Here is a 19,821-nt window from a genome sequence, read left to right as displayed (position 1 = left end):
AAGGGGAGAAAGAGCAGAAGAAGAGCCAGCCGTGTTCTGAAACAAGGAGGAAGGCCACCCGCTTGCTTCGATCTCTCTGGTAAATGTTTGACTGGGTGTTTGCCTTTTCCGTGAGATTTTGGGTGCTGTGAAGAGAACTGGGTGGAACGCCAGACTGGCAGAACCAGTCGTAACCAAGCGTCTGGAGAAGCTCAAAGGACAACCTGAGAAGCAGATCGCTCACTGGGGCTGCGGGTGGTGCTTTCCCACCGAGATGATTTCCACAACCGAGAGGTGAGTCCCGAGACAAGGTGGAAAAGACAAGTCACGCTGGACAACCGTGTGTCCTGGCAGCTTCCTCCTCTGATGTTGGTGACTCAGGGAGATCGGGAGAAAGGCCTGGTTTCGCTAGTTTGTAAGCAGGCTGGCACAGAGGAGGGAATCGCAGATAGGGTTCTTGGGTGAGTGAACAGATTTCCTTCATCTTCCTTTTGGAGCCACAGAGTGGAGTGGGAAGAGTCCAGGTGTGGTGTTAGTGGACCCGGGTTTGAATCCTGGCTCTGCAGTTTCTGGCAAATCTCAATAAATCGGGAGTAATAACCCCCTGTCCTTCTTAGCCCACAGCTTTGTGGAGATCAGTGAGAACAGAATGTGACAGGACTTTGAGAGGTGTCAAGTCCTGCCCAGATGTCAGGAATCAAGAGTTCTCATTCAGCCATGCAAATGTCTGAGATCTAAGAACGGAAAAGACTACTCCAGATATACACAAAATAGAGCCTTCGCTCTCTGGGGTTATAGTGTATCTGTTTAGATCGTCAGGGGATGCTGGGGAAGGCAGAGGGAGAAAAGGAGGCATGAGAACACAGACAGGCATCATGAGAGTCACTTGGAGACGGAGATCCCTGGGGTCCCAGGCACAGGCAGGAGGGAGGGAGAGCAGTGCATGGAAAAGGGCACGTGTCAGGAAACAGACCAGAGATCGGCTGGAAGGACGGGGAGACCGAGAGCAGGGAGTCAGCTGGGTGGGTGGGGGCATGAACTAGAAAGCCCAAGGGAATTGGTCTCTTTCTCTTCCCTCTCCAGCTGGGTTCCTTGGGCTCAGAGGGACCAGGGGAGTGATGTGCTGGAACATGGACTCTTAGGAAGTTGGTCAGAGGGTGGGGAATGGGTTGGCGAGGGGCTATGCTGGAGGTGGGAGACCTGGCAGGAGGCTACTGCCAAGTCCAGGCGAAGATGACGGTGGCCTGGACTAAGCAGGGGGCTGCAGGGATCGAGATGTATCAGAAAGGCTAAATGAATTTGGTAGTGATCGGAGAGGCTGAGCTGACTGGGCTTGAATGGGAATGATGGAGAGGAAGGAGTTGAGGCTGACTCTGAGTCTTTGGCTCAGACCAAAGGGTGGATGATGGTGCCATTCTGGAGGTGAGGGCCCCCAGAGGAGGAGCAGGTTGGAGGGGTGTCCAGTTGGGACTTGTTGGACTGGAGTGCCCGTGGGACATCCAAAAGGAGATGACCAGGAGGCAGTCCACTGGCTTCATGGTCTGGACCCAGGAAAGTGCGGGCTGGACCCCAAGAACTTGGCCCGCCTGAGGTGCCAGTGTGGCCTTGGCCCCTGACATTTATTTGGAGTCAGCACCAGGCTCCCCACGCATCCCTCTCAGGACCTTCTCTCCACCACGGTCATCCCCCTGGACATGGGCTAGCTGGGCGGGCTCGGGCCTGAGCATGTTGTTCAGATTTGTCTGCCCAGTGAAGCGAGGGCGTCACTGTCTTCTCCGAGGACCACAGACACAGAACCCTGTCCAATGTCTTGATGTAATTTTGTGTGTGAAAATGTTTCCTGTGCAGAAAAGATAACAGGGGTTCCAATGATAGCTCTGCTGCCTTCTAGCCGAGTGACTTTGGGCATTTGCTTCTTTCTCTCTAAGCCTCAGTTTTCTCACCCATGAAGTGGGAATAAGAGTCCACACTGCTTAAGCTGTGAAAGGATTAAGTGAGATAATAACCATAAAGGCCTTAGTTCAGCGTCCAGCCTGTGGCAAACCTTCAGTACTTGATCGATATTATTATTATTATTTTATTCAGTGAAAAGAAATGAAAACAAATGTTGCTTTCTTGGACAGTTAGGCCTGGTAGGGAGTAGGAAAGCGGGCTTCTGTCTTCTTCAGTCACCTTTTTCTTTCATGTCGCTCTCTCCAAACTTTTCAGACGTGTGTGAAAGCACCTGAAACACACCTTCTACAGGAGGGTGCCCCCTGGAGCTGACCTTTCCTCGCCGTGCCGTAAGCTCAGAATGAATGGGCGAGGTCAGGGCACAGGAGAATAAACAGAGATCTGGGCACAGAGGAGGAAACAGGGAGGTCCTGGGAGAAAATGGAATAAAGACAGGCCAGACACGAAGGGCCAATTGATACCTAATCTCTAACCCTCATGGCTTACGTTAGTGCCTGTGTGTGAGCCCCCGGTGGGCCCGTGACAGCCTCGCTCTGACCTTGCTCTGAGGTTCCCGCGAGGCCTGGAGAAGGAGGATGCTGTGTCCGCTGTAAGGCACCTTTCTTTCCCGCGGTTCCTGTAGCTGGGCTCGAGGAAGGTCCCACAGCTGGGCCCCAGTGGAGAGCTCTGTTGCCGACCGGGCCACGCGGGTTCTGTTTCTCTGAGATGGTTAACCAGCTAGGTCTGGTGGAGCCAGGGTATCCAGCTCCTTGGTACAGTGGCTCCTGTGTCTCTTGATAATGCCGGTGGCACCCCAGGAGGGCACCCCAGAGGCTGCTGGGGGCCAGGCTGCTGCTTGGAGTCCCCACTGCCACCTTGTGAAACAGTGTGTGTGGGAGGTAGTTGTAGGGAAGGTGGGCGCAGGCCCGGGAACCAGCATGCGTTTCAGTTAACAACGCACCGTTCCTACTCATTCTCCGACGACCTAGGGAAGTGATGGCATCACTCCCATTCTACAGATGCAGCACCCGAGGCTTCAGGAGGAGAAATGGTTCACCCGAGATCTCAAGGTGTCTGTCTCCACATCCCAGGCTTTTCCCTCCAGGCCGACCTGAGGACCCACACAAGCATAGAAACACCCCGAGACATGCCCTCTAAAGGAGGGTACTGACCCAGAGCTGACCTTTCCTAGCTGCACAGCCAGGTCAAAATGAATGCAAGAGGTTGAGGCAAAGAAGAAAACAGAGATTTGGACACACAGAGAGAAGAGAGTCTCTGGAAGAAAATGGAAGTGTGTCTTTCTCAGTAGAACTTTTCCCTGATTCTCAGAGTCACGGGAAGTGACAGACGGAGACAAACCAACAGGCAATTAGAGAGCGAGGTAGACAGAGATGCAGGCGACTCTCTGGGGAGGCTGTCAGAGGCAGGCCTGAGGGCGATGGAGGGGGGCGAGAGAGGGGTGGGCCAGCGACACTGTCGAATGGTGGCAGGCAGCCTATGTGGGTTGTATGATAGGCATAGACTTTATTTTATTTTATTTAAGAAACATAAACTTCTTTTTAGGAAAGTGTGCAAGCTTATACACAAGAAGAGAGACTAGTGTAAAGAACACCCATACTCCCATCACCCAGCTCCAACAATTGTCAACGCACAGCAGTCTTATTTTGTTGGTACTCCCACCTACTCCCCCTCTTCCAGACAGCTTGTCATTTCACCATGGATTTCACTCACAAAAAGAAGTTTACTCCCTCGCCCCCCCCCCCCCCCCCCGTGGAATTACTATGCTGTGCAAAAATGACCTGTCACACATTTACCCTTAAATCTTCACAAGTCCCTGCGATTCTCACAGCTTTGTCCCAGGAGAGCTCAGACTGCCCTGGCCATAGGAACAGAAAATTAGGTTGACGAGACATAGAATGTGACAGCTGGGAATTACGTGATCATCCACCTTGCCAGAGTTTAAGTCCTGGCTCCCCAACTCACCAGCTGGGTAAGCTTGGACAAATTTCCTGATCTTTTGATGCCTCAGTTTCCTCACCTGTGAAATGGGATGATAACAGTATCTCTCTCTCAGGGCTGCTGTGAGGGTGAAGTTAGTTAATAATAAAAGGATAACCCTTAAAGGGTAAGCTGGGTGCACAGCAGGCCCTGGAGAAATGTTAGCTCTCCATCCATCCATTTAGGGAATATCAGTGAGCACCTGCTGGTGCCACATGTCAGGCTAGGAGCTGGGCCCGTGGAGATGAATGCCCCCGAGAAGCTCCCCATCCATTGGGGACACAGACCCATAAAAAGACATTTCTAAACAGTGGGATGGCTGCTGTGACAGTGGGCTAAGTCCCAAGCAGTCCACCTTTGCAATTAACCACTGACTAGACTGAGACCCATGAGTCCCTTGACTTTAGGAGCCACGACACTTAGCACCAGGGCGGGGTAAACTCCGCTGGTTTTCCTGGCTAGGCCTCTTTTCATGAGGCCTCAGAGGAGGCCGGCGGCTGGGAGGGCAGTGGGACCATTCTGGGCAAGGGTGCCATGCTTTGGGCCCCCCTGCTAGCAGCATGGAAGTGGAAGACTGGTCACGGGGCCAGGCGTGGGCAGTAGCTCTGGCTACTGGTTAACCAGGCAAAGGACTTCAGTCCACTGTGTGGTCAGGAGTACAGAGTAGGGGAGCTCCTGACACCCCACACCTAGCAGGAGGCCAGGGATGCCAGGCTGGCTGCCCACAATATGCACTTGATTGAGGCTTGGGGCGGGGTGCTCAGCCTGGAGAATGGCTGAGACCTCCGGGAGACAGAGGAGCCAACCATCTGGGGTCTGAGGAGTTAGAAACACAGCCGGTGAGGGTCTCCTTTTCTTTGGTCAGAGCTATTCAAAAGCAGGCAGGGGATAGAGAATGATCAATACTCACTGAACACTGAGGCGGTTTTCAGGGAAAAAGAAAGTAAAATGCTCTCTACTAGTTCCACCACTTCACAACCTGGGATCCTACAGTTTTTTAATTTTCTCCACTAACAGCATATCATAAAACGCATTTCCAAGGCATCACCACTTGTAAGTGGACCTTCTACATTTGGGGGTGCTGGTTTGCTGCTGCCCAGCAGGTGTTATCCACCCCTCAGCAGACCTGCTCCACCAGCCCCGGACCCACAAGGAAACCCCAGGGTCTCAGAGACCAAGACAGTGGTCTCCGTGGCTTTCTGAATTGGGTTGACTCAGGTGCATGCTTCCTGTGTCCACCGAAGTGGCCGCTGGAGCGGAAGCGTGGCCGGTGGCACCAGCCTCCGTGGCTGTGGACCCCTTATTTACAGGGCTGCACTATCCACCTTCCTTGAACTCACCTGACGGGGAGTCAAACCAGGGACCTCTTGGTTCATAAGTTGACACTCAACCACTGAGCCACACAGGCTGGGCCATGGTTGCTTTTAAATCCCTCTCCATTTAGATTTATTTTTCTTACTGCTTGAAAGTTTCCTCCAACATTTGTTTCAGAGAGGGTCTTTTGAGTACTTGTGTTTCTAAAAATGGTCTATATATACATATATAAATTTATTTATATAATAAATTCACATTTATAAATTTACTTACATTGTAAATAATATAAATGTAAATATATAAATATTTATATTTTAATAGAATTTATATAAATGTAAATTTATAAGGTAGGTTTATTACATATAAATATATATTTAAAATTCTGTGCTCAGTATCAACCGTAAGTTTTGCTAATTTCTTTGCCTGCTGTTGCTTTCTGTACCCCTCTCCTTCCTCCTTGATTAAGTCTTTGTATAGAGAATTTCCTCTATTCTGCATTGACTTCATTTCCTCAGGAGTAAGTTCCTCTGTCTGTTGAATTTCTGGCTTCCTTCTGTGGTATAATCTTCCCTTAACTGTTTGGTGGTTCTTGGTTTGGTGCTCATCTTTGTGATGGAGCTTTCCCCTGGGATATTAGCTTTGGGGGGGGGGGGGTGGCAGCTGCTGCCAGTACCAAGGCCTCTTTCAGTGCAGGGGGGTGGGATGTACCCCTAGATGGGGTGCCTCAGGAGCTTCATCTGTCCCTCCCAGGTGCCACCTGTGATCTGGGCACTGCCTCTCTGAGTGATCATATGTACTACTCTCGGAGATCTAAATACCACTGCCCCGCTGGTCACCGGGGTGGGAGGACACTTGGGTACCCAAGAAACCCAAGGTCATCATTCTGTGGTCAGTGGGCAGCCCCATCCTGCTTCAGCCTCCTGCACTCCTTCTCTACTGGCCCCACAGCCTGGACCGTGTCGGCTGATGCTTTTTCTCTTTGATCTGGTTCCAATCTCTTTCCACTGCTCAAGAGTCTGCAAGATTTTCTGATAGATTTTCTTCTTGCTTTCAAATATGGCCATGTTTTCTTTCTTTTTAAAAAAATCACATCTGATGGTTTTGTACGGGAAGGGGAGACTGATGTATGTGCTCAGTTGACCTTCCTGGAAGCCAGAGTCTGCGCTTTACAGTTCTATCACATTGCTGACAGCTTAAGCTCCCCCCGACCCCCTCCACTTCTAGGATGTTTCAGACTCATCGTTAGACAAAACTGGGGAGCACTGGAATTTTAAAGAATTATGGGGCAATGTGTCATGCTCAAGGGCTCCCCAGCAGAGTGCTCTCCCCTGAGACTTCTGGGGGAAAAGTAGGAGCTGGCCAGGGAAGAAAGCACAGGAGGCGGCTGATGGATGCTGCTGGGCTAGGGAACAGAGTGAGCAGAGACCTGGAGGTGTGCGAGCATGCAGAGCTGGTACGGTGGAAGTCCGAGCAGCACGAGCAAGTGTGGTGAGCGCCCCAGAAAGGAGGTCCCTTTGAAGAGAAGTCACGAAACTGTCTGTCACATGTTTCAGAAGTGAGACCCCAGCAGCCCTGGCCTGCAGACTGAAGCCTGGAGAGGACAGAGTCCACACTCTATCGTCCAGATAACCCCTGTCCTGCCCCGAGGTCCCAGCGTGGATCAGAAGCGAGCTGACGCTTCTTGACCTCTGGTTATGGAAAACTGTGTCCAAAGGCTGGTTTCCTGCGAAGTTACGGAAACTTAAGTCTCAGGGCTCGTCAGGACCCTTCCAGGGCTGCTGGAGGGTGGGGGCACCTTAGTTCAGTGTTTACCTGGTGATATGTTTTCCTTAAAATGTGGAGAAAGTAAGATATTTTGTAGTTTCATTTGAAAAGGATGTCCAAATGATATAAGCTTTGGGCCCCACAGGACCTGAATCTGTCCCTGACTGTGTCATCAAGAAAGGAAGGAGTTAGGCCCAGTTAGCAGGGCGGTTGGGTAGATGCGTAGGGTAGAGAAAGAAATCGGGAAAAAGGTTAATCCACTTAGGGAAGGCACATCACAGATGAGCAGTACTGACTCTAACTAAGAAAGCAAAATTTAAAAAGATCAGATGATCTTAGTGGACTACAAGCCAAACTCCCGACAGTGATGGTCAGGACCGAAGGGCCAATGCCCGCAGCAGTGGCTGATGATATGAGTGTGTTTTTTGGCCATTTTCCAGGACACGGCAGTTAAATGGCACCTGTGCTGGCTTGGTGGACATGGAACTCTTTCTCCATTACTCCCTCATCCCATCAGTAAGTAAAGCAGGAGGGGGCTGAGGAGGGGATGGAAGAGGAACTGGACTGCTCCCATACACAAGCTCCCCCAGGGGCCTGAGGAGGTCGGCAGACTTCTTGACTTGCTCTCCTACGTTACGCACTAAAAACACAGGCAGAAGAAGGCTTTGAAGGGGGTAGAGTCGGAGATCCTGGCTTTTCAGGGAAGCAATGATGGAGCTGAGTTCTGTTGGAAGATGCAAGAGAGCATTTCAGGCAGAAGGAAGGGCACATACATGCAAAGGCTCTGTGTGTGTGTACGTGTTGGGGGGAGGATTGGAGAGTGTGAGTAACCGGGAGGGCTGGTGTGGCTGCAGTGAATTGAGGTGAAGCTATCCAGGGAGGTGGGCAGGGCCAGGCCAGGAAGAGCCCTGGGGAGCTCTGTGCAAAGGAGTTTTGTCTTTATTCTAAGTACAATGGGAAGTAATTAGAGTGTTTCTAGCATGAGGGCGGTGTGATCAGATTTATGTTTGGAAATGATCACTCTGGTTGCAATGTTGGGATCATGTTGGAGGCGGGCCAGAGAGGCGGCAGGAAGACCAGTTAGGAGATGGTTGTGGGGGTCCAGGTGAGAGGCAGTTTTACCTCATCCTAGATGATGGTGGTCAACTCAAGACATTTGGGAGTAAAAGCAATAGGACTTGGTAATGGGTTGGATAGAGAGGTTAAGGAGAGGGAGATGTTGAGGATGAATCCGGTTTCTAACTTGCACAGCTGAGAGGATGGTGGTGTCTGCCATTTTCTAGTTAAGGAAAATATGAAGAGGTCCAGGTTTGGGGTGGATGAAGGAATAGGGCAGGGAGGAAAACCACGAGTTTCATATAAGATGCACTGAATTCAAGAAGCTTTCAAAAAGAAATGCCTACTGGGGGGAAAAAAAGGAGATATATGTACTACTATGTGTAATACTTTAAACAATAAAATAAAATTAAGAAAAAAGAAATGCCAACTGTGTAGTTGGAACAGTTATGGAACTCAAGGATCAGTCTGGGCTAAAGAGAAGTTTGTGAGTCTTCTGTGTATTGGTGGTCATGGCCATGGATGGGATTGCTGAGGAAGAGAGGACTGGGTAATAAGAAGAGTGGTCCTTGGACTGAACTAGGAGGAATTCCAGATCTCATGGTTGGATAAAGAATGACCTAACAATGGAGACTGAGACGTAATGGAGAAAGCGCAGGAAAGCAGGGAAGACTAGGGAAGAGTGACTCTAGGAAGAGAAGGTGGAAGGCATGCTGCTGGAAGATCAAGCCAGAGTTGAGCTTCAAGTTTACATCGTCTGAAACAACAAGATGGTAATTAGTGACTTTAGCCAAAGCTGTTTGCATGGAGTAATGGGGGCAGAAGCCAGGTTAGGAGGTTGAAGAGCAAGTGAGAGGTAAAGAAATGGAGTCAGCAAGCATAGACAAGTCTTAAGAAGTTTCTAGCCCTGGCCCGTTTGGCTCAGTGGATAGAGCGTCGGCCTGTGGACTGAGGGGTCCCAGGTTCGATTCCGGCCAAGGGCACATGCCTGGGTTGCGGGCTTGATCTCCAGTAGCGGGTGTGCAGGAGGCAGCCAATCAATGATTCTCTCTCATCATTGATGTTTCTATCTCTCTATCCCTTTTCCTTCCTCTCTCAAATATGTGAGAAAGTCACTGAATCCACAGGGGGGATAACAAGGGAGGATTTGCAACCTGACAGTTATTTTTCCCTTTTTACAGATAAGGAATCGGAGATTCAGAGAAGTTAAGTCTCTCAGCCAGTATATGAGAGAGACTAGATTTGAGCTCACGTCTGTTCAGGGCAACCCAAAGGAAAGCTCATTACAAAACATTCTGGAAGCTCCAGGATGCGTGCAGCCACTCTGTGCCTCTGGCGTTTGAGCAGAATACACATTCTGAGTGCTCTGCTCACCTACACGTGTCGTTCAGAGCTGACCCCAAGGCCACGCCCAGGATGAATATTCCCACTGACCCTCTCATCTTTTTCCCCTGTAGCTTTTCATCATTTTGGTCTTGTCCTTTCTCCAAAGACGGGAGCACTGCAAACAGAGAGATGACACTTCTTACCTCCTGGGGAACCACTTTGGAATTATCGTGTGAGTAGAGCCAGGGCTGATCACTGCAGCTTCTGGCATCAGTGATTGGGGCCAACACCAATTGTCAGGCCAGGATAGCTCCCAGTTACCTCTCCCACCCGACCTCTGCCTCCCTGTGGACAGCCTTGCCCCCACCCAAACCAAGCCCTGAGAGTTCAGAATTGGCTTCCAAGCCATGGTATCCTAGGCACCCAAGGCTGCCCAGATGTGCTTACTAGTAAAACATCTCAAGGAGGCTCAGATCACTTCCTACCATCAGCACTACGGCTACAGCAGGAAGCAGGAGGGAGAGAGTTCCCTGCCCCCGAGGACAGCATGCCTTCTTGTTGGGATGGCACCGTGAGTCCTGCACCGGGAGAGCCCACTGGACCAGGGCATTTTCAGGGCCTTCCTAGCTCTGCTTTTCTGAGTCTCGCACTCCTGACCACATTTTCCCTTAAGATCTAATTGTTCATTCTCTTCATCATTATCGTTAATATTTATTAACATTTCTAATAATTACAATAAAGCAGCTAACATTTATGGCACACCAACTGTGACCCCGGCACTGAACTATTTGCTTTGCCTGCATTACTTCAGTGAACCCTCTTGTCAGCCTAGCATGGTGAAAGTGGTTATGTTCATGTAATGGATGAGTCCACTTGGGCTCAGAGAGGTTAAGAGACTTGCCCAAGGCCACACAGCTAGTAAAGGACAAGAGCTTTAACCCAGGTCTGGTTGATATTTGCTCTAATTCCCCAGTATAATAACCTAAGCAGGCTCAAGCATGTGGACATGCTGAGACCTTAGCTTTGGCCTCTGGGGAAGGGAGAGGAGACCAGGGTGTCAGGACCGAGGCTAGAGAAGACCTGGGCTTCAGGGAGAGAGAAATCTAACTGCAATGTCCAAGGACCCTGTATGCCAGCACAGTAGCAAGTTCATTCTGGATACTACCCATTGGAGCAGTCAGCCCATCTCAGGATGCCAAGTGTAAGCCACATTGGTTGGGGCACAGAGAAAGGCCAAGGCTGGTGGGTAAAGAAGACCTTCAGACTCTGCCCTGAACATTGGGCATGTAGGGCCTGGTGCAGGACTCTTTAGGAAGTAGGTACTCTACATGGATCACGTTGAACAGTTTTGAATTAAATTGGTAACGGTACAGTTCACTTGCTCCATGGCCACTTTTCCATCAAAACCTCTGACTTTCTGAGTAGTTTTGGCTCACCACCTTCCCTCATTAATCAGCCCTCACAAGTGTGTGGCACTCCACAGTTATCAGGCAGTTCTTCATTAGCTGTCCAGTGTGTCTCGGTGACACAGCAGAGCAGGGGGTTCTAGCTCTGCTTTAAAGATAGGGAAACGGAGTCTCACAGAGCTCCCACGTACTACAGGTGAGATTGGTTCAGATCCAACTCAGTTCAACAAAGTGCGTGCCCACGAATGTGCAGTGAGCACCTAATCTTCTCAAGGTCCTGTGCTAGGTCTCCACCCCGGAGGTGTTTATGTTTTACGAAACAAGTGACAACACAAAGGGAGGTGTGGGAAACACGGACATGGACTTACGACTGAGGGGACACTGGATGTGCCTGACTGGGAGTGGGTGGCCAGGGAGGCTTCAAAGAAGAGGTGCTTCGTGAGCTGATCCTTGAAGGTGAAGGTGAGAGTGGCAAATGGCTCAGGAAGGTGAGGTTGCTCTTCACACCACCCTGAGTTTTCATGTAGGCCTGCCTCAGGTGACACTCTGCTGGGAAAGCCTCTGCTCTTTTATCCAATTGCAGTTGCTTACTCTGATGTAGACTGTTCTCCTGTGATTAGGAGAAACGGATATCTAATAGCTTGTTCACATAAAACGAGAACAGGATTTTTTATGCAGTTACAGAGGTCTCACTGCGAGGCTGGACTCATGGGAACTGGGGCTCTTGCAATGGGCATCTCTGGGAGACGGATTCTCTCTATTTCTGCCTCTCTGTGGCACTGTGGCACTCTCAGCACCATTTTACCACTTTCCTCCATGCCACCTGGCAGGATCTCTGCGTCCCTAAAAACCTCAGCTTGCCTCTAGCATGATGCCAACAGAATATTGACAGCTGATTGGCTCATGTCCTCAGGGCCACAAATCTGAAATTTAAGACCAGACATCTGATTGACCCATCTAAAGTCAGGTGGTCACCCATAGTCTAATCAGCTGTGGCTAGGAAAGGTGTGATCACATGGAACTAGCACAGCCAATGATACCCAGACCTTCCCAGGGACATTGGAAAGGTGAACTTTCATAGACCTTGGCTGGATGCATGGCAGCCTCTCCCACGCCTGCCTGGGACATACTCCTTGTTTTGGTCTCTTGAGTCATACTATCTTTGTTTCTCATAGATGAAACTCATCCCATTTTGCTTGTTGTCATGGCTACTGGTATCCTTGCTTGTGTCCTCCTAGACAAGGGAAAGAATTTTGTCTTCCTGAGATAAACCAAAGAACTCATATACTTACATGCATGGCCCATAGACATAGACAATAGTGTGGTGAAGGCAGGGTCGGGGGGTGGGGGTGGTGTTAGAGGCTGGGCGGAGGAGGTAGAAGGGGGAGAAATAGGAAACATCTGTAATAATACTGTCAACAATAAAAAACATTTTTTTAAAAGAATTTTGTCTTCCTCACTTCAGTCCCCTGAATCCCTGCCTAGCCCCAGAATTGGCACAGAGGGCTTAAGAAAATGTCATTTGAAATGAATAGTTCACTCCCCAATAATTCATCCTCAAGGTGGGATTGGGACTTTGGAGATGAAATGTGGGATGTCTCAGAGCCACCTTCTGGCCTCATGAACTGTTTCTCTTGTTCACAGACCTCTGGACTTCGTGGGCACCTTTAGTAACCGATGGTCCTACGGAATTGCCTTCGGAGCCACAGCCAATAAGGTCATGTTCTTGTTCTCAGAAGGCTCCCAGCTCCCGCGGATCCCGCAGTGGGCCCGAGGTACCAGGACCGCCTCATAACTGCTGGGAGTTTAACCATGGAAATGCTTGCTCTCAGAGACAGCATGCAGGGGTTCTCTGGGGTCAGAGGGCAAGCTCTGTGAGCGAACTCAGTGTTCCTCCCAGCCTGTTACCTGTCCAACGTCAGTGCCTGGCCCACAGAGTCTCAAAGCTTGTGTGTGGGGCGTTCTCCTAGTTAGAGGCAGAGGTTCTTTAGACAGAGTGGAGCAAAGGCCCAGAAAGGAAGTTCACCACCACCCACCCTAAACATCTCTCCTGAGCCATAGTCCTGGCTGCCTTCTTACTGTCCATAAGCCCTCAGAGACTTCCTCAAAGAGCAGATCTTCTCTGGCCATTGGTCTGGGGCCTCTTCATTCTCCATGCCTCATGCTTCCCCTGAAGTGGTATCTTTAATCTACAGGTTCAACCATCCCTAATATGACAACTTTCAAACCTCTCTGTCCAACCAGTTTTCTCTTGGTGATTCTTGTTTGTTCGTTTATGTGGCCTGTTTCTACCCACTATACTGTGAGCTAATCAAGGGTAGGGAGCAAGTCTTCTTCATCTCAACAGTTAGCCCAGGGCCTGGCATGGAAGAGGTACCAGGAGGGTCTGCTGCATGAATGAATGAAAGACATTCCTGCATTCCTCCTTGTGCTAAGCTGGGGCTCGTCCACTCATCTCCTTGGGTCCTGAGGTCCATGACTGCAAGTCAGCACAAAGCCCGTAGCTTCCCTGGGACTCCCCTGAGCCTGTGAGAAGAGGCCCTCACAGCATGTCTGGCCCTGTCTTTCCCAGCCTTTGTGCTTCTGATTGGGGGCATCGAAGTCGGCTTGTCCCACTTCCCCTTCTTTGCCTGCCTCTCATCGGAGTTCCGGCTGGTCAGCTCCATCCTGGGCTTCCTCTACTCTCTGATCTGGTAAGACAGACTCTGCCTGCCTGCCCTCCCACAATTCCTTAGGCCGTTGCTGAACACTGGACACAGGGCTGGCGGTGACCTCAGAGCTCTCCTTGGGAGGGTACCTTTGCTCAGAACTTAGGCCCAGGGCAGGTGGAATGACTGGTCCACAGTCCCACTGTCAGGTCAGAGTTCTGTCTGCTTCACAAGCGGCCATTCATGATGCACATATTCCCAGTACTCAGAGATGTAGAAAAATTCATTTCCATAAACACCGAGGGTCCCACTGGTGGCAGCAGGAGTCTCGTGTGGATGCTGTTTCCCTGTGCTTCCCTGGAGAAAGTGCACGTGCCTCAGTCTCTCTCCTGTCTCTCCCCGCCCCCTCACCAGTCTCTGGCATGTGTGCAGGTCATGTAGAATGCCTGCATTCCTTCATGCATCCCCGTAGTCATTCAGCAAACTTGATGAGCCAGGGAACATACTGGAAAACAAGACAAGCCCCCGTGATCACGTGTTCTGGCAGCTTTGTCTACGTGTTTCTCTTCCCCGTGGGGATTATCTTTCCCTCCCCGCCCAGTGAGAGACATGTGCTCGTCCTTTGTGGACTGTCGCCTCCACAGTGGGAGCTTCCTGACCCTTCTGTCAGCTCTGTGCCCTCAGCACCAGACCAGCGCAGACCTGGCCCCAGGGAGTGTTTGCTCACTGAGTAACCCCATGGGCAATTCCGCTCTCTAGTCCTGATAGGCTCATTTCCTTGTCCACAGCTCCTTTATGGGGCCTGCCTCCCTCTTAGCATTTTGAGGGCAGGGCTTCCAGGCCCGGTGTCTGAGGCATGCAGGGGGCTGACAAGTAACTGGCACGCCAATGGCTGCAATTCCAGAGTGTGTAAGTGGCTTGCTTTTTAAAAAATTACAAGAGAGGATAGTCAGTGTTAAATGAGGAGTAACGTCTTAGCCTACGATAGACTCTTTGACCAGGACAGGACTGGGTGGCAGGAGTCACACAGCAGCTTGGACACCATGGGAGTAAGACCCAAGCTTGAACATGACCAGGAATGTGTGTTCAGCAGGAGCAAAGCTTTGAGGCTCATTCCTCAGGGCGGTGTTTACAGGCAGACAGAGCCTCAGCTTCATAGTCAGGAGACCTGGGTCTTGGTTCTGGCTCTAGTGTTACTCCTCTGCACAAATCCCTTCCCATCTCTGGGCTTCAGTGTCCCCACCTGAGTGAAGAGGAGGGAGTGGAGATCGCTCAGGGTCTTCCTGCTCTGCCGCTGTGGATTCTGGGATTGTGTCCAAATTGAGGGCATTAAATGAATTTTGTTGCATGTTCGTAGGCACAAGCAGGGTGCCTGATCTGGGTAGGGCATACACGGAGGCCTGGAACCCAGGCCTGTCAAGGAGGAAACTTCAGGCTGGGGGGATCTGGGCTGTTGTCACAGGGGCTATACTGGAAGTACCCCAAGTCCTGCTTCCCTCCTGCAGGTTTGCTGTCACCATTCTTCACATCACACAGTGTCCCCATGGGCAGGTGAGTCCCCACTGAACTATGTTCAGGGTATTCATTCCTATCACCATGGCCAACTTCCTATGTGACTTTGAACAAGCTTCTGTCATTCTATGGGCCTCTGATTTCTCCAGTGTACAAAAGGGAGTTGGAACCATTCATGATGATTCCATTGTATAGTATCTTATGTTCATCAAGGTACTGCTTCAGAGAGAGATTCTCTCAGTTAATGCCCACAGCAGCCCCTCAAGGTGGGGAAGTTCTCAACAAACCTGTTTTATAGGTGAGGAATCTGAGGGATATGGAGTAACTCTTAAGAAGCAGCAGATCTGGGCATTGAGACCAGGAATGGCTGAATCTGGGCTCATTTCTTTACACTCCTTCATGTAGCCTCAGTTTCCCTATCTATTAATGGGAGACTGATTCAAGCTGTTCATCTGTTTAGCCCCATACTCCAGGAGAAGGAGCAAGGCCTCTCTCTCTCTCTCTCTCTCTCTCTCTCTCTCTCTCTCTCTCTCTCTCTCTCTCTCTTTCCCTCTCCTTCTCTTATATTTTCCAAAAGGAGCATTTCACACCTCATCTGAACAAACCCCTTTGTATAAAGTAAAATGGGGGTGTTGGACTCATATCCAGGGCTACAGACTCCAAGCCCACTGCTCATTCCAATGATGTGGGGCTGGGGGAGCAGGAATCCAAGCTTTGAGAGTGGGCTTTGGTGGGAGCAGGCTGGGGCAGGCAGGTTCCTGTCCACGCTTCACCAGGGGCCTGGCCCTGCCCCATCTAGATCCAGTGACCAGTGGTCTGCTTCATTGCAGTTTTGGGGGAGGTATGAGACCGTCATGTTCTACTGGCCCTCGCTGCTGTGCCTGTCCTTCCTGCTGGGCCGATTCCTGTACATGTTCGTCAAGTCTCTGAGGGTCCACCTAGGCTGGGAGCTGCAGACGGTGAGTACTAAGTATAAGCACTGCACGCATCCTGACAGGTTTGGTCTTCACAACAGTCCATGCGGTAGGTACTATTATCACTCTCCCCATTCTGTAGCAGGCAACTCGGACCCAAAGAAGTACGTTGTGTTGCCCAGGATCACGTATCTAGTCTGTGGCAGAGCCAGAAAAGAAACCCAGACAGTTTGGTTGTCTAGGCTTTTTCTTAACCACTGTTCTTTTTCTGATTCCTTCAGGTATAAAGTTAGGATGTTTATTTGAGACCTTTCTCTTTGTTAGTGTAGACACTTACCACTATAAACTTCCCTCTTAGAACTACTTTGGCTGCATCCCTTAAGTTGTGGTCTGTTATAGTTCCATTTTCATTTGTTTTTAAGATATTTTTTTATTTCCCTTTTTGATTTTTTTCTTTGGTCAGGAATGTATTGTTTAACTTGTACATATTTGTGAGTTTTCCAGTTTTCTTCCTGTTACTGATATCTAGCTTTATGTCATTGTGGTCAGAAAAGATACTTGATACTTAAACTTGTTAAGGCTTGTTTTGTGGCCTAACCTGTGACTTATCCTGGAAGATGGGCCCTGTGCTCTTGAGAAGAATATATCTTCTGCTGCTATTGGACGGAATATTCTGTATATGTTTATTTGGTCTATTTGATCTATAGTGCTGTTTAAGTAAGCTGTTTCCTTATTGATTTTCTTTCTGGATTATCTATTGTTGAAAGTGGGGTGTTGAGATTTCCTACTATTACTAGGTTGCTGTATATTTATCGCTTCAGTTTTATTAATAATTACTTTATATCCTTAGGTGCCGTGATGTTGGGTGCATATATCTTTACAATTGTTATATTCTCTTGAGGAATTGACCCCTTTATCATTATATAATCATTATATAATGATTTTTTTGTCTCTTGTGACCGTTTTGACTTAAAGTCTGTTTCGTCTCATAAATATAGCCACCTCTGCTCTGTTTTGATTACCACTTGTATGAAATATCTTTTTCCAATCCCTTACTCTCAGCCCTTGTATGTCCTTAAAGCTAAAGTGAATCCCCTATAGGTAGCATATATTTATGTGAGGTGGTGTTGTGGTTTTTTTTTTAGTTCATTCAGCCACTCTACGTCTTTTGACTTGGAGAATTGAATCCATTTACATTTAAAGAAATTGGTAGGTAAGGACTTAAAATTGTCATTTTGTTAGTTTTCTGACTGTTTTGTAATTCTTCATTTCTTGCTTTTTTTGTGATGTGATGTGTGTGGGTCTTTTGTCGTGGTATGCTTTGATTCCTTTTTCTTTATCATTTGTTTGTATAAAACAGGTTTTTCTTTGTGATTACTATACGGCTTATATAAAACATCTTACAATTATAACAGTTTATTTTAAGTTGATAACAACTTACTTTAATTGCGTAGAAAAGCTCTACACCTTTACTCTTTCCCTCATGGGAGAATTTGCAGGCCAAGATGAGGGTCTCTCTATGCACTGAGCTGCGCCACCTTGAGGATGGGTGACATTGGTGAAGTGAAAATGTTCTTACCTCCTCAATGCATCTCTTCTCAGAGTTTTTGCTTGACTGGAGTTCTGGAACCTCCCAGGTGCACTCATGGGCTTCTACAGAGTTACTCTCATCTGTGGGTATTTGTCAAAATAGGTGTATCAGAGTGGCCTGAGGGCTGGAACCCCCTATTCCTCCATCTCATTGATGTCACTAACCAGTCAGAATTCTAACCAGATCCTTTGTACACTACCTAATATCTGCAATATTTAAGATTTCATCTCATAGCATGTAAAATTTACATATTCAACATATATAGCAGAATAGGTACTGTGAAAAGCTAATTACACTTAGAGAAAAAAATTATTATTATTATTATTATTATTATTATTATTATTGATTTCAGAGAGGAAGGGTGATTGAAACTTCAATGATGAGAGAGAATCATTGATTGGCTGCCTCCTGCAGGCCCCCACTGGGATCAAGCCCCTAACCGGGGCATGTGCCCTGACTGGGAATCAAAGCGTGACTTCCTGGTTCATAGGTCGACTTTCAACCACTGAGCAACACCGGACAGGCAGAGAAAACATTTTAAAACATATCAGTAAAGCCCTAACCGGTTTGGCTCAGTGGATGGAGCATCGGCCTGCGGACTAAAGGGTCCCAGGTTTGATTCCTGTCAAGGGCATGTACATTGGTTGCAGGCACATCCCCAGTGGGGAGTGTGCAGGAGGCAGCTGATCAATGTTTCTCTCTCATCGATGATTCTAACTCTCTATCCCTCTCCCTTCCTCTCTGTAAAAAAATCAATAAAATATTTAAAAAAATAAAACATATCAGTAAAGTTTTTTTAAAAAAATACTGCGGAATAAGAAATGAGTAAAAGAAACTCTATTTATAATAAGTAAAAACAATGGGATTTTAAACAGTGTTTTGAATTATGATGGGAAATCACCAAACCTCAAAGAGAAGAAAGACTTCCCAGAACAGTGACTGGTGCAGTTCTTAAGCAGAAGAGTCAAGGAAGCCAGGCCGCTGGCACTTCATGAAAGCAAGTGCTTGGTAAACAGAAGACGGGATCCTGCTCTTCGCTTCATTAAGTAACAGGTGTCTGGGAATGGCTGAATCCAGAAGAGCAAGTGTTACCCAAATGCCTACCCTCTGTGGTGATAGCCCCTCAGAGAGGCCAGCGCTCTAACAGGAATTTGCGAGCCAAAGCATATCCCTCTCTCTTTTCTCACAGGAAGAGAAGCCTTTTCTGGAAATTCATCAGGCAGAGCACGTCAAGCAGCTCCTGCGGAAGCCCCCCCTGCAGTAAGCCACGGTTTGATTCATTCACAGTGGTGTTCCCACCAACAGTGGGGGGCAGTTGGGGGTGAGCAGGCTGGCAAGCCGGGGGGGAAGTTGGGGGTGAGCAGGCCAGCATGCAAAGTGGTTAGGGGCAATCAGGCAGGCAGGCAGGTGAGTGATTCCCAGATTGCGAGAGGGATGTTCTGATTGCCGGTTTAGGCCCGATCTGGGATTGGGCCTAAACCAGCAGTTGGACATCTCCCGAGGGGTCCCAGATTGGAGAAGGTGCAGGCCGGGCTGAGGGACAACCCCCGCCCCCCCCCCCCCCCCCCGCACGAATTTCATGCACCATGCCACTGGTCCTATATAATAAAAGGCTAATATGCAAATCAACCAAACAGCAGAACGACCAGTCGCTATGGTATGCACTGACCACCAGGGGGTAGACGCCCATCGCAGGAGCTGCCCCCTGGTGGTCAGTGCGCTCCCACAGGGGGAGCATCGCTCAGCCAGAAGCTGAGCTCATGGCTGGTGAGTGCAGCGGCAGTGGTGGGAGCCTCTCCTGCCTCCGTGGCAAAGCTAAGGATGTCCGACTGATGGCTTAGGCCCATTCCCCATCAGTCGGACATCCCCCAAGGGCTCCTGGACTGTGAGAGGGTGCAGGCTGGGCTGAGGGGACCCCCCTCCCCCCTGCCCAGTGCATGAATCTCATGCACCGAGCCTCTAGTACAAAATAACAGTGGCACAAATGAGAGAGATTTATTTCTCATATAAAAGAGTTCTGGCCCTAGCCAGTTTGGCTCAGTGGATAGAGCGTTGGCCTGCAGACTGAAGGGTCCCGGGTTCAATTCCAGTCAAGGGCACATGCCGGGATTGGGGCTCAATCCCCAGTAGGGGGCATGCAGTAGGCAGCCAATCAGTGATTGTCTCTCATCATTGATGTTTCTATCTCTCTCTCCCTCTCGGTTCCTCTCTGAAAGCAATTAAAAATATATATATATTTAAAAGAATTCTGGAGGCTACAGTCCATATTGACCCTGGACTGCTCACCATGACACCAAGATCATCTGTCTTTCTGCTTCAGTATTTTAGTGATTTCCATCATGAAGGCTGTCCACGGTCCAGGATAGATTCCAGGGCTCCAG

General features: G+C 49.2%; 1 protein-coding gene across 1 annotated transcript in view; it reads left to right on the top strand.

Annotated features, from left to right (window-relative positions):
* The first annotated feature begins 224 nt into the window (after positions 1-224).
* Positions 225-19,821, top strand: part of LOC307110669 (stimulated by retinoic acid gene 6 protein-like) — a 34,102-nt gene continuing 14,505 nt past the window's right edge. The window contains exons 1-8 of the mRNA XM_079789935.1: positions 225-273; positions 7,428-7,503; positions 9,501-9,601; positions 12,420-12,550; positions 13,348-13,468; positions 14,929-14,974; positions 15,766-15,894; positions 18,630-18,700. Of these exons, the coding sequence (XP_079646061.1) occupies positions 254-273; positions 7,428-7,503; positions 9,501-9,601; positions 12,420-12,550; positions 13,348-13,468; positions 14,929-14,974; positions 15,766-15,894; positions 18,630-18,700 (695 nt within the window). The 5' untranslated portion in view covers positions 225-253. The remainder of the gene's footprint in view (positions 274-7,427; positions 7,504-9,500; positions 9,602-12,419; positions 12,551-13,347; positions 13,469-14,928; positions 14,975-15,765; positions 15,895-18,629; positions 18,701-19,821) is intronic.

Source organism: Cnephaeus nilssonii (assembly GCF_951640355.1).
Source record: "Cnephaeus nilssonii genome assembly, chromosome: 14".
Classification (NCBI taxonomy): Eukaryota; Metazoa; Chordata; class Mammalia; order Chiroptera; family Vespertilionidae; genus Cnephaeus; species Cnephaeus nilssonii.
Note: the sequence above shows the minus strand (reverse complement) of the source record. Positions and strands in the feature narration are given on the sequence as shown.